General features: G+C 41.4%; 1 protein-coding gene across 1 annotated transcript in view; it reads right to left on the reverse strand.

Annotated features, from left to right (window-relative positions):
• Positions 1–13,979, reverse strand: part of LOC132984277 (eukaryotic translation initiation factor 3 subunit H) — a 57,839-nt gene extending 43,860 nt beyond the window's left edge. The window contains exons 1-2 of the mRNA XM_061051047.1: positions 13,821–13,979; positions 4,852–5,008 (exon numbers count right to left, since the gene is read on the reverse strand). Coding sequence (XP_060907030.1) covers positions 4,852–5,008; positions 13,821–13,922 — 259 coding nt within the window. The 5' untranslated portion in view covers positions 13,923–13,979. The remainder of the gene's footprint in view (positions 1–4,851; positions 5,009–13,820) is intronic.
• Positions 13,980–14,319: the final 340 nt, after the last annotated feature.

Below are 14,319 nucleotides of genomic sequence, written 5' to 3' on the forward strand. Positions count from 1 at the left end.
GAGGAAGAAGATAGGGCCCGCACATTTGCTCAAATGTCGCAAAAAAGGGTTTTAATGATCACAATGTTTCGAGCAGAGGTCCTTCTTCAGGTGATCATTTTGAGAGGAACCAGGGATTATGAAGAGAATAAAAAAAAAGAACTTAAGAAACAGTGGAAAAAGAGGAAACTGTCGGAGAGAAGGGCTGAGGCAGCTCTCTCACCTGCAGTGACTCAGAGAAAAGAAGGGAGTGGAAAACGAGAGAAAAGAGGGAAAGTAGTGGAGGGTGAATGCGGCGAAAGAGCGGGCTAATTTTGTTTCTACCTTCAGGATACCTTGTCGTGCTGCTGAACACTAGTGACACAGGCTGAATATCAAACACACTCACCAAAAGTGGTACTGAGCGACGCTTAGTTTGATATAATCCCTCCTTACGAGTCAAACAGGCAACCCAATCTTGCTTTATAAGCCTGTGAATTGCACCGAGCCACACTCCATCAGTTGTTTAACCAAGTGGCATTTACAATTTGCTGAGTTTTTTTTTTCCCCCTGTTCACTTCTTTCTGAGTCAGATCTGACCAAATTAATCACACTACTTTTCACAACATGGGATTAGACTCAAAATAAAAGAGTTTCAGGATTCAAGTTTTTTTTTTTTTAACTACCTTTTGACCTGTCTTTGTACTACTCTCCTTGATGTCATGTCCACCTCTCATGACAAATATCTGGATTTCTCCGACTAGCTGTAGCTCTGCTCTACTTTCCAGACAGCTGTTTGAAACTCACTCGCTGAACTTCGTGCAGTGTGCCTGTCCGTTTGCATGTGGTCTTAAAATAGGAGCAGCTGCCCACAGCTTTGTTTTTTATGATAGCGGTTGAGTGTATGAAAAATTGAAGACAATCCTAAGTAAACCCGTATGAGAATAGACAGGTGCATGGACGAACATGTGAGTTTGAAACGAGAAAGAAATAAAAAGTAAACACCTACACGCTGTCAAAACTTGAGAGTGCAGTGACATTTTCAATAATGATACAACGTGTGTTGACGGAGTGCTGAGGTTGGGAGAAGCCAACGGGAGTCAACCATATGGGCCAACACGCTGAGACAATGCGCTTGAGCTGCAGACGTAGGTGTTGCTGCTCGGCGGGACTGGGAGCAGAAACGCTCGTGCAAAGATCTTAAATTGAAGTTTTTGCAAATGTAGCTTCAGGCTTCATAATAAAAAAATGTAAATGTACCGTTGCTTCAATTCATTCTCTCAAAGAACATATATTTTACTGGAAAATATCACAACCCCCTCTCTTAAATCCATAAAACCATTGGAGGTCATTTCACAGCAGGAGGGTCACACTTACTACCATACAAGCCTGTGGTTATTGTCCCATATGCAGCCATTGTGAAAAATCAGTGTGTGTCACTGTGTCAGGATATTTCTTCCTTTTACTATCACAAAAAAAGAAGAGGACGCAAGCACATTATTAACATGCTACTTGCGTGCCTCCAGTGCACAAACATCCTAAAGAATAACGTTTGTACCTCAACACATCGCTCCCTATACTTTCTGTAAATGATACAAGGACAGAGTATGCAAGGACATAGGAAATAGGATGGTCCAGCCAAGGTTTTATCAGAGGCCCACTCTGCTGCATGTGCTCCATTACTCTCTTTCCATATCTTTTCCTCACTTCTATTGGTCACACTTGCTGCCATCAACTGTCCTGCAAGTGCAGCTCCACAGTGGCACCTGTTGATAAAAAAGCAGCATAGCAGAGACACACAGACGTGCTCTCTCAAAAACACACACACACACAAAACCAAAAAACAACAGAGTCACGAATCCACCAATCCTGTCCATCTTAGAGAGATAGATTGAAGGAGGGTAATAATTTCACTCCGAGAGGCCTCTAGCAGGGAGTGAGTCAGTGTGAGGCGATACAGGTATACAAACACTGACACACAGACAACTGGCAGTTCAGAGAAACACAAAGAGAGCAGAGAGAGGTAGCTACACGTGCAGACCCTGGCAGCTCAACGTGTATCGAGTGTCTGATTGGGGTTGAAACGAGTTCGCGCTCTGCCGAGTCTTTCCAGCCCCAAATCTCAGGCTTTATGTAACGATTAGCTGATGCGTATCAGAAAGTCAATACAGTATTCAGAGATCGGGCTTCACAGATAGAAAAAAAAAAAAAGAAGATCCGACCTAATTCAGAGAGAACTTAATTGTGTAAGTGTTTGATGCCCCCTTGAACTATTTTTCACAGTGCAGTGGTCCTTGTTTTATTAATGTCCTCCTCGTTTGAGGCAATCATTAAGCAATGTTTTTGCCAGGAACATTATTTTGTCTGGCATTTTAACACACACTTAATTTACCCAGATGACACAAACAAGAGTACTGTGAAGAGATATGTCTCAAACATGACCTCCCTGAACTTTGTTTTTCAGTGTTAATGAAGCATCAATATAATGTATGTATGCTGATGGTTTACAATAAGTAGACTAAAGTTCTAATTCAATTTAAGTTTTGTATCACAGAAGTTTATCACCAGCATCTGCCCCTCATGAGGACAAAGAAAAACTTATTCTGTGGATAATCTTTTTTTTTTTTTTGTAGGTCACTTCCAAAAAAATGGGTGTTGATGACTCATACTGCACCTGTGGACATATACTGATTTTGAATTTTATGGAACATCTTGTTCAGGTGTATGTTCCTCCCTCAATGGGTCACAAAATAGTTTGTGTTTCAATGTTCTTGCATTGGGCACCATTGACAATAATTAACCATGAATAGACCCTTACTAGGTTCCCATTTTAAAGGAAATATGTAAATCATGTGTTTAATGAGTTATCACTTTGCCAGTAGTTGATGAGAACTTCAAACTGTCGAACCATTTTATCTTTATATGCATCCCAACATGTAAACATGGGAAACTTAGTCAGAGCCTGGCGTCTCTCTCTCTGTTCGTACAGATCATCAATAGAGATCATGCGTCTGCTTTCAAGTCCAACTCACACTTTAATAAAGACCGGCTTCCAGGCCAACATCAGCACAGATGAAACAGCGAGCGTTTCAACATCGCATGAGAGAGCAAGAGAGAGAGAGGAGGAAAGAGAGAGAGGAGGATGGTGGTCTGGCTGGTCAGCTGTATGCGTGGGAAGACAATTCAGGCTGAAGTAGGAGAGAACAGATCGACCAAATGTACAGACAGAAATCCACTTTACAAGTTGGAGCGGGATCATATTTATGCAACATTTATTCTTACTTTGGTTTCCCATGATTTTGATTTAGTGAATAAATTCCTGAGTGTAGAATGAAGTCATTTCTGCAAACACACTTTGTAAACAGAGACAGGAGCATCCTGCAGACCGCAGAGACGTCTACTTTTTAACTGTACTCTTCACAATTTTGAAATCTCTCCAACAACAAACACACAACATGGATGACTCCCCGAGAAATTATCATGTTGAATTTAGTTCAGTAGTGACAGATTTTCAACAGATTTTCAACGACTATGACATTCTGCGAAGCCTCGTTAAAGCGCTGTACATTATTTTTTTAAGATTCCACAGCGAGGCTCTGCTCGCTGAAAACCTTGTTAACTTAAAGAGAATGACAGAGGGGAAATTTTGCACATCAAAAGTCAACAACACAACAAGCCGTGAAGCTCAGCAGCACAAACACACGCAGAGTGAGTTGACACTAACGACCTTCAGTCCCCAATGGTGCTTGTGTGTCGAGGAGAATTTCTGACAGTTGCTTGTTAGCAGAGGACGCCTGTTAGAGCAGGAGTCTCTCCCTCTCCTCCGTTTCCCACATCTGCTTACCTTCCCATCCCACTGCTTGGCTCGCAGCACATTCTGTTGTGATAACAAGGAAACGGGTAACAACATGGCTTGATAATGCACAAGCTAAAGTCAGAGGACAGAGCATCCTTTGATATGAAAGCTGACGGGATGTGGGAGGAGATCGGAAAAGCGTGTGTGTGTGTGTGTGTGTGGATGAGGACCAAATCAAATCCAGTGCACGTTCACGCCACCCACCTGTAACACCAACACTGGAGCCGTTCCTTTACTGCACCACTGCCCTAACACATCAACCCTGGAACTGACAGCGTAGGACACAGCACCTAGTTAGCTTAGTTAAAAGTGTGCCTGGGGACGTCTTACTCTTTACTTTAAACAGACACCGACATTCAGAGCTCTGTTGATATGATTGTCCTCTGGCTCCTCCTAGCCTTGACAGTCGGCCCTGTTTGTGGAATCTTAGAGGACTAGGGACGGTTTGCCCCTCCAGCATCCCTCTCGGAAACACATCCAATGGAACCCACACACACAAGCTAGCACTACACTGATTCCAGTCAAATTCTTAGTTTGAGAGGTTGGAGTTTTGTTTTTGTCTAAGACACAGCTTTTACTGAATTCATTTGAGGCAGTGTTTGAAATTCACTTTGCAGCTAACCTGTCAAGGACACAATCCAGTTTATTTCTACTAAATGTTTTGTTTAATGAAAACAATGCACTATCTTCACAGAAATGTTTCCTTTTAAGATTTCTGTGCCGTTTTGTAGGCACGTCCTCAGCTGATTAAAACTTGTGGATTCAAATATGCAAAACTCCATGGCCTTCAGTAGAAGCTAAATAACAAAAAGGCGTCCTTAATGAAGGTTTAGAAATGAAGTCAAGCAAAGGTAAAAAAGTAAACCAAATTAAAAGCCATTGTCGCAGTAATGTCAATGATGTTTCACTACATTTGTAGCCTGACAAGTATTAATTTAAGTCTCTTTATTACTCTAGTCGAGTGGAGTGTGTGCATTTTCCAGGCTGAAGGAGAGGATCGATAGATGTCACAGAAAGGCAGCACTGCTCTCAGTTACCTTCATCAAAGTCGGCATCGTCCTCGGTGTGCTGGGGGAAGGGGAAGCAGTTGGTAATCTCCAGCCGGTCCTCGACTACGAGACCCAACAGGACGCCCTGAACCACCTCGCTGCCCTGGCCCTCTTCCTGGTAGTGCTTGATAATCTTCAGCACCACCTGTGAAAAAAAGAAAAGAAGAGACGGCTCTTTCACTGGAGTACTGCGACAGAATCGAGGAACAGAGACAGGAAAAGAGGCTTTGCCTTCTTTTCAATACCACTTTCTGAGAAAATGATTTCCTGAACCGGGGCTAATTTATTTATCGTGCCAATTGTCTGTGCATTCTGTAGCGGTTAGAGGGAGCAGTTTTTGTTATTGTATTTGATCCTCTTTTGATTTGTGTTATTCAATTGGTTGCATCTGAGCTTGTCATGTAGATTTGTACTCATTAGTTTATGTTGGGGTTGGTTTACTTGAGATGTTTCTGTTTTTTTTCTAAAGCCCCTAAAGATGTTTTAAGTACCTTTGCCTGTGATTTCCTTTCCAAGTTCTTTTGCACATGATGTTTAATCAAAGTACAAATACATACAACTCATATATATACCAAAGGGAAACAAATGTGGACATGAATCAAGCAATGTACACCTTAAACAGGATGAAAGGAAGGAAACTCATTTTTAACTTTACACCAAAGGAAAGCAACAGTGAGGCTGTAGTAAATATGTCCATGACAAACTGGAGAAGACAATAAATAAAACATTAAGAGTTGAGTAGGAAACTCTTTACAAACATGAAAAGAGTTGAAGCTCAGTGTGTGGTCGCTCACATTCAGCACACAGAATATTGATGCAGTGAATTTGCTCTGATGTGATGGATAGAAGGATAAACTTGACGTGCAGGGGTTACAGAAGTACTGCTCAACTACACTGGAGACCAATCATTCAAAAATGTTCCCTCAGAGAGGAGTAGTTGTCTATTGACTGTGTTCAGCCTTTACAGGTGCTAATGCTTACATGGCTCAGCCCACCCTAAGCTGGTTTACCACCTCCACTCTGGAAACCTATAAAGTCACTCCATCTGCACATCTTGTGGGTGAAAGGAAAATGAAACACGCTTCAGACATTTTCACAACATTGCCACAGGGACCCTTCACTCTTGCTAATTGTTAATAAACTGGTATACACGCTTGCTCATTAAGTTTGTAAATATTAAATGTGCTTTATTCAACAACATTTTATAGTGTATTTAACAAATGATTTTTATCTGCTCGCCTTACATAGCTCCATTCTCCCAATGAAACTCGCACCCTGCACACACCTTCACCTCTCCCTGGAGGCTTATTGATGATGACGTGCGTCACAAAGATCATCCTAAACTCTGGGTTTTATGTCAGACTTGAAAAATATTAAATGAGTTCCATTTTTGATAGAAAAGATCTGGAAATATACTTGGGCAGCCATAAACATACACATTCTGTCATTTACAGAGTATAACACATTGCACTGTTTCTTTATGTGTTCTCTGGTTGTTGACTCTAGATTAATATGTGATGTGCGTTTACAGTTTTAATGTCGCTCTGCTGTTCTTCATGTTTCAAAGGACACCTGCGTTTTCAACATTTCCCTCCTGATCCAAAATTAATTCAAAAAGCTTTTTTTTTTTTTTTTTTCCACTCACGACTAAATTCACACTTATTATTCTGAGGGTAACATCTGCATCTGCAACATGCATCTGACTGCATCAATGTAATCTAAAAGCACGGCCATTATGCCCATGCCGGGATGCCCCCAACTAAAATGTACACCTGTGCTGAGTGGAAACGCATTACTTGTTTTTGTTAAACAAATTTGCCCTTTGAAATGTGTTTACTTTGAATGCTCATGTTGGGGTAACAGTGAGATTGGGATTAATTTGGCAGCTCTTGTCTTGTGTCAAGATGATGTCTCTAATGAATGAATAATAAACATGCATGTTTAAAATGAATGACTACTGGGAGTCTGTGGTAACATTAGCAGACTAGACAAACCACCACAGCTAGATTAGCTAAAAAACTATTAAGTTTGTCAAATAACAGATTTTTAAAGCCAAACAATATTGTAGACTTCATCAAATCAGTAAGAGTACATTCACCTATCAACCTTCACGGCTTACTGGGTTATAACATTGACTCAGTTGTACACCAAGGTCATCAACAGCATGTCTCTTAGCAACGCAAGCCTTCAAGTGTCAGTCAACCGCCCACTGAGGCCTGAAGCGTGGACACCGTTCCAACAAATGTCAAAAATATTTTATCTGTATACAAAAAAATGTAAAGTAGCACGCTGACGCAGTAATGTAATTCATATGTCCTTGCAGGTAAAGTGAGGAGAGGTCATACAGCACAAAACATGTCCACAACAACAAGTCCACAACACTGAAACAGCCTCTACATCCATACTAAACTGCATAATAAATCCATGAGCACCTTTCTGCATTCCTCTCCAGATGCTCTTATATAAAACATTGCCTTAAGACTTGTTAAGAGGGAATTCTGGGACAGTTCTCAGACAATCAGGGGCTGTGGCTGAGTGGTTAGTTAAGTGGTAGGCACCACCTGCAGGCTCCTACAATGCTGCACCGCTGATCTGTAGTGTGTACAAAGGGGTAGTTAGTATTCAGCACAGCTTAGCAATTTACACCACAGAGAGAGGGAGAGGAGACAGCTCACATAAAGAATAAAACCTGAATCTGGTGAAATCTCTTGAAAAATGCTCCCTTCATATTGTGGGAGGGTATATTTGGACTTGTAGTCTGGTATCCCGCTCGGCCGGGGCTTCATCTGAGCTGGGTGTCCATGCATCATCGTGTGTGGTTAATTTTTAATGCCAGATAAAAATGGGCCAATAGGACAAGCCTTCACATGATTGAGGAGCTGGATTCACCGACACCAAGGACACCAGACTCAAGCGTACACACATACACACACACACACACACGCTGAGACACACTGACCGGCACAATACAGAAAAGCAGCCAAGGCAAAGAGCGGAGAAAATAAGGCAGAGCGTGTGAATGAGCAGAAAGAGGATGTGAAGCTGGAAGCACAGTGTGTGTATGGGAGAGAGCATAAATCATGCTGATAACAGTGTGGGCAGGTCACAGCCCGAGGCATTAATAATACACACATACACACACATGGACAAAAGAACAGGGTGGTAGTCCTGGGGCCACGCTCAGAACAAAACACCCATCATCACCATGAGGAAGCTCTTACTTGTCTCACGAGCTCCCGCACACACGTGCATACACACACACACACATCTGTCCAGGGAGATGATTTATTTCAATAGAGTGCTGGACCTGTCATGCAACAAGTAAAAGGGCCAGGGGCAGGACGATATGGGAGGGAGGGAGGGGGGGGGGAGAAAAACAAATCTCATTCCCTTCCCGCCTGCCTGCCTCAGCTTGTCTGACTGAGAGAGGAGGAAGGTCTGAGGAATAGGTCAGAGGGGGGGGGGGGGGGAATGATTGAGAGATGGGATGAAAATGTGAGAGTGAGAATTTGATGGGCAGAGTGGTGAAAAGGGGGGTAACGGAGGGAGGGGAAACGGGGAGAATATTAGAGAGAGACAATAAGCACAGAGGAAATGATGACAAAGAAAGGTGGCTCGGTGTGCACAAGGAGGGCAGACATGTAGAGCAATGACAGTGAGGCAGATGTAGGGAGTGGGTGAAGGGGGCTACAGTGTCCTCAGAATCAGCAGTCCTGGGTGCTTTACAAAGACCCCTGCCACCCCCCCCCCCCCCCCCCTCCCCTTTGAGCTTTGCCTCCTTTTTTCTACCAGCAAATAGCTTTTCTAGCCTTCTTCCATCAGTGAGAGCAGATAGCTCGGATACACAATGCTTTCAGCTATCTGACTCTTGGCAATCTGTTCATCACACACTTAAATAGCGTCCGTCTGGGAAAGGAGGAGGTAAGAGATGGACTATTGGCCAAAAACAACACCGGGGAAGGTCAAATAAATAAAGTTAAATTGCTGCAGGGCTTTAAGAAAAACTCCTGAATCTACAGAAATGCTTTAAAGAGAGGGGATCTGAAGCAGCGTCGGCATTAAAGGAAAAAGGAAGGAAGGATGGAAGGAGGTTTCAGTGGATTTGTTCTGCAGGCTTCCTGATGCTGAGTAAATGCCATCAGGTATAGAAAGCAAAGCCTTGAAAGTCCTACGTATGTGCAAACCTGCATCATGCATACATACACAGTCCTGTCTCCAGTCCTGTCTTTTCCTGCTACTTTCACTCACTCTCCTATACAGTTTTATTGATCTAGCTCACCACTAGCTAGCCCACTGAGCTCACCTCATGTGGAGAAGCCCAAGATTGATATGTGGACAGCGTATTATAAATCAACAAGCTTAAAATTGAATTGTGCAAAATCAATTGAGGTCCAAATCCCCCGTCGGCTGCCTTTAATTCTCATCATAAATCTTCTCCCTCACTCACACAAAAAGGGCCCATATTCCCCCCACTACGGGGCTCAAGTTATGAGAAAGAACGGCAAGAGAGACCATCCCATAATGAGTTTTGTTTTTGTGCCGTCGATGTGGAGACAAACTCTACAAGCAACGCTAGCGATAGCAGGCTCGGCGGAGTAAACACTTTTTTAGATGAGCTACTGATGAAGACCGTGGCATCTGCCAAGTTTCACTTGTGGGCCTAAGCAGGTCTTTGTCAAACATGTCAGGGATCAGCAATTACATTCATTTTCAGGACACTTGCTCCCCCTTGACGAATCTATTTATCTTGCACACGTGAGTGTATGTGTGTGTGCGGGGGGGTCAAAAAGTGCACCAGATGCTTAACTAGAAACCAGTTGGAAGTTGGAAGTTAACAACTCAAACACTCAGCTTAATCAGATAACAGACACATTTTTGGATGGAATAAATGTTGAAGCCTCTGGCAACAAGATAGAAAGAAGATTCAATTCATCAAAAGACATTTCAGTGCTTTGTGCCAAAGATTGTCAGGCTATATAAAGTTTTTTTTTTAAACAATCATAGTAGCAAAAGAAATGAAATGTTGAAGATTTGCATCTGGCACGGCACTCGCTATGAAAGAAATGAAAGAAGATTCTTGACTTTGGCTCACCAATTTTTCACAAGCACCTTCCTCCAATCCCTGAAGGGACCTGGATTGTTAAACTGTTGAGCTTGAGTAATTGGTGCTTTTGATGTACGGTAAGTGATGGTTTAAAAGATGAAGAATGTGCGTTGGTGTGACCTGATCAGTAAGATGACGTGGCTGGAGAGAAAGTTTAAACTTTAAAACTACTCACAATCGTAAACAGAGTGGAGGTTCTTCCCTCGTAAATGATCTTGGACACAGATACATTGTCTATGAGACCTGAAGAGGGGAGTTTTAATGACAGAGTCACAATTTACTCTTTATGCTGCTCTGGTCAGATTTTATTTGGAACACTAATAAACTCATTAAACATGATGGAACCTAATTTGGAACAGTGTAGTTACATAATAATACAACCTAAGTCAAACATATTCATACTCATTTTTATAAGAAGTTATTAAAATGAGATTTCCTGAAAACTTATGATCAGCACTGTTAACAGCAACACGACATTCATTGAGTTTTCATTTTGTTAATACTTCTCTATCAGAGGCTCATTGTTAGGGTCCGACTCATATGTTGATTCAAATTGCTTTAGCGATGCAATCCAGTTCTTAATTTCTTCTTATTGATATGGGCCTCGCTGTTTACGATTCTCTCTCCCGATACAAAGCAGAATTATGTGATTATATAATTTAAGGATTCAATAGTTAAACATGGGATCCTTTGAATCATTTACAGAAATTTTTTTTTTTCACAGTCAAACAAAAGAAAATTAGATTGTAGCTATGTGACTGGCTGCACCAGATAGAGAACACAGAATGCACAAATTTCAAATGTCAATCTGTGCACATTTTACAAATCCGTGCGCAAGGCAGGGGTGTCTCCCGCTTTGAAGTTGCATTTGTGAGCTGGTAAGCCGGGAAGACTTAAAGTGATGCACGTCCTGAAATTTTTTCTTCAGTTCATTTTTGACCGAGCAGCTGCTCACAAAGTATCTCGGGAAGAATTAACCACACTTACTGATACCTTAAGTAAATTGCATGTCAGTAAATATACTTTTGATTCAGTAATGTGAAGATATTGAACAAACTAAGTGTTTCATAATTGTACTGGACAACTGGGAACATGCAGTCTCTACTCCAGGCTCCATGTTATCTCCTGTGACTGGATGTGTTACAGCAGATACGTGTCATATTATGTGGTGTGAACAACTTCCTGAGTAGCCCAGGCTTTAAGACCCGAGGCAAGTGGAAACGCTTCAGGGGGAGGAAGGGACTGTTCTGACACTGTTTTTTAACACATACACACTTAGAAAAACAAAGACAAAGGTCTGCCACTGCTAAACCAAAGTGTTAAAATCAAACAAGTTCAGATATCTGCCCTGCCTTCTTCATCCCCCAGAGCTCTACAATCAAAATGTCATGTCCTTTAAAAAGCACTCTGGCTGTTCCTTAATTCGTGGTACATGAAAAGGACCCCTGTCTGACAAGCGTCATACGTCAGAATAATTGAATAAAGTCTTTCTCAAACGCAGAGGCAATTGTGTGATCTCTGTAGGTGTTTAATGGAACACGTCGCTGTGCAGCACTCCACTCCTGTGGCAACGTCAACCATTGAAACCTCTTCAAAAGCGAGGAAACAACCCAATTCTATTACACAGCAGTGGTGATGCTGTCTGTGGGCAACCCTCCAGCTAAACCTCTGACAGACGGGTCATGACGCAACACAGCAGCAACTGCTGCATATCAATGCATTCAGGTGGAACGCACTCCACTACCTGAAATAGACACCTCTCAGTCTGAAACTCTAAACAGCTACTGGTTTTCATTTGACTGCAGTGATGAGAATGTTGAGTTGATAAGGCTGAGGGATGAATTAAGAAAATCTCATTACAGGTCTGTGGAGGTGAAATATTTAGACTCGAAAATTAGGGCCAGAGACTCCGGGGCAGCTTTAATGAGCAAGATAAAAGGAAGGCAGCAGCTGGCGAGTTAAAGTCCTGCTACAGCGTCCAGGCACGCCACACATAAGCTGCTTCGTGTCCAGTGCAGTTTAGAGCAAGAGGAGGGAGGAAGGCATTGTATGGCAGTGAAGCAAGTTTGTCCTCTGCTGTTTATACAGAGGTACTACACAAAAGATATTCTCCATGGCAACGGTCCCACAAACAAAATGTTAATGTTTCTTATTTTCTGAAAATCAACAGACACAATAATTATAGCAAGAGGAGAGACATCAGTACGTCACAGAAAGCTAATACTTTTCAACATCAAACTTTCTTTCCAAGTGGAATCTCTAAGATTCAGGTACACAGCTTTCTGAAGCATTCAAGTACATCTCTTCTGAAACCCTCACAAAAAAGGAACATAGAGCAATTGTTGATGTGCAACTCCGGCTGTAAACACAGGTTGAAGCAGAAAAATCCCATATCAGCTTTTTTTTTTAATTGACCAGACAAACACCAGAAGATTAAGTACCATTCATTTCAATATGACCTTATTCTGTATCTATAAAGTAAGGGGTATGGGTAGATGGAAGTTTATAAACAGGGTTAATATTATCCCGGTCTACACACACTAAAGTTTCATATTTCTGATTATCTGTGTGAAGTTGAGTCTCAATTTCCTACCATGCTGATATTTGAACGTTTCCGACTTCTAACCATGTACAGCGTCCTCGTGTACCTGAAGGGCACTTTGTAATATTGTAACAGCAATAAATGTTTCAGAAATCTGGATGTTTTCATTTCCCGCCTTTCTGGACCCTCATCTACGTAAGGTATGCTACTCCAGGTTTCTTCAAAACAAGGTAAGTGTTTATTCAAGTTTTAAAAAAACAGGATAAAATGTTTACAACATGTTAAAAGTGTAAAAGCAGAACATCAAAATCCCAATGAAAACAATGAGAAAGAGTGCACACACTAGGGCTGGACAATATATCAAGTTTTTTTAAGATATATCGATATATTTTCAAACAAGATAACGGGTAAGACAATATCGTCAATATGGATATAGTTTAAGTTTCATTAAAATAACATTACAGAGGTGCCAGGTCGCCTTTTTCTCATCTCACTGATGATGACTGACTGTCTGTCCCTCTTAACCCTGCTCCTCCTCCTCTCTCTCTCTTTTATTGTATTTAAGGAACATTTTTATTTTATAATATTACTTTTTAAATTCACAAACAGGTAGTGTATTTTTCCATGTGTTTTCACTGTTAATAAAATACATATCGATATATCTCGAGTATCGCCTTTCAGCTAATCAGTATCAAGATATGAGTTTTGGTCCATATCGCTGAGGCCTAACTCACACTATAGTGAAATCACTAATATGTATGTTAATTATCTTTAAACCCACACATGCATCAACTGTAGTATCTACAGTGATCTTGAGCAGGGGATGATGAATTATCTTTACTAACACCACCAAGAGGCTTAGCATCTAAACCGTAATGCTGCTGTTTAGAGACATGTATACAAATCAAGACACATATTTCTCTAATAAAAACACTTGTAATAGAGGGAAGCAAGAATCCGCTCCCTTAAATATTCCATTGTGCATCCTAAACAAAATAAAACCGGGACGTCCTGGTGTTGAAATCAAGCGCCTCTTTAATGTTAGCTTAACCACACTTTAAAGATAGCTGTTAGTTTGGAGCAAATATTACCTGTTCATCAAGTATATTTCAAAGAACAAAGACAGCATTAGATAGCTCATTGGTTAAGCCTTAACAGATAATAAAAAGATACAGTTTCATCACATTGTCTGTCGGCCATGATGATGCTCACACAGAAGCTAACAGGTTAGCATCCACACCTGGTAACACTTAACAAGCTAACACCTCCGATATCCATTACGAGGCTACAAAGCACAGAGCTGACACTCACCAGTCCCTCAATCTGGATCTGTTTGACGGGAGAGTCCAAAGTGCCGCTTGTAGAAGCCATCACAGTGGTAGAAGCTGCGCCGGACTCTTTACGTGAAGCCATCTAAAAGCCGATACACGCGGAAAAAGGGCAGACAGTTTTCAGGGACGGACGCTTCCGGGAATGGTACGTCCGGTTATGTGTTCGACCAGAAACAAATGCTTGGTATCCTTAATATTTTCAGTCTCTTATTAAGGCCCTTAGGCTATGATAAATGGTAAAGCAACAAAGCTTCTCACTATTGTAGAATAATATTACTTACTATTATTTACAGATTTAATCTGTATGATTGTGTTAGTGATTTTTAAATTGTCTATTTATTGTTTATTTTTTCCTCTGTCATGATGCTTTTGATGTCTTACATCAGTGGTGTCCAAACCTTTTTTCTTGCGGGCCAAAATTGTCGTGTTAGAATCGCTCGCGGGCCACAGGTTTTGTTTTTTTAAATATAGTTGAAAAC

This window comes from Labrus mixtus, chromosome 11 (assembly GCF_963584025.1).
Source record: "Labrus mixtus chromosome 11, fLabMix1.1, whole genome shotgun sequence".
Taxonomy (NCBI): domain Eukaryota; kingdom Metazoa; phylum Chordata; class Actinopteri; order Labriformes; family Labridae; genus Labrus; species Labrus mixtus.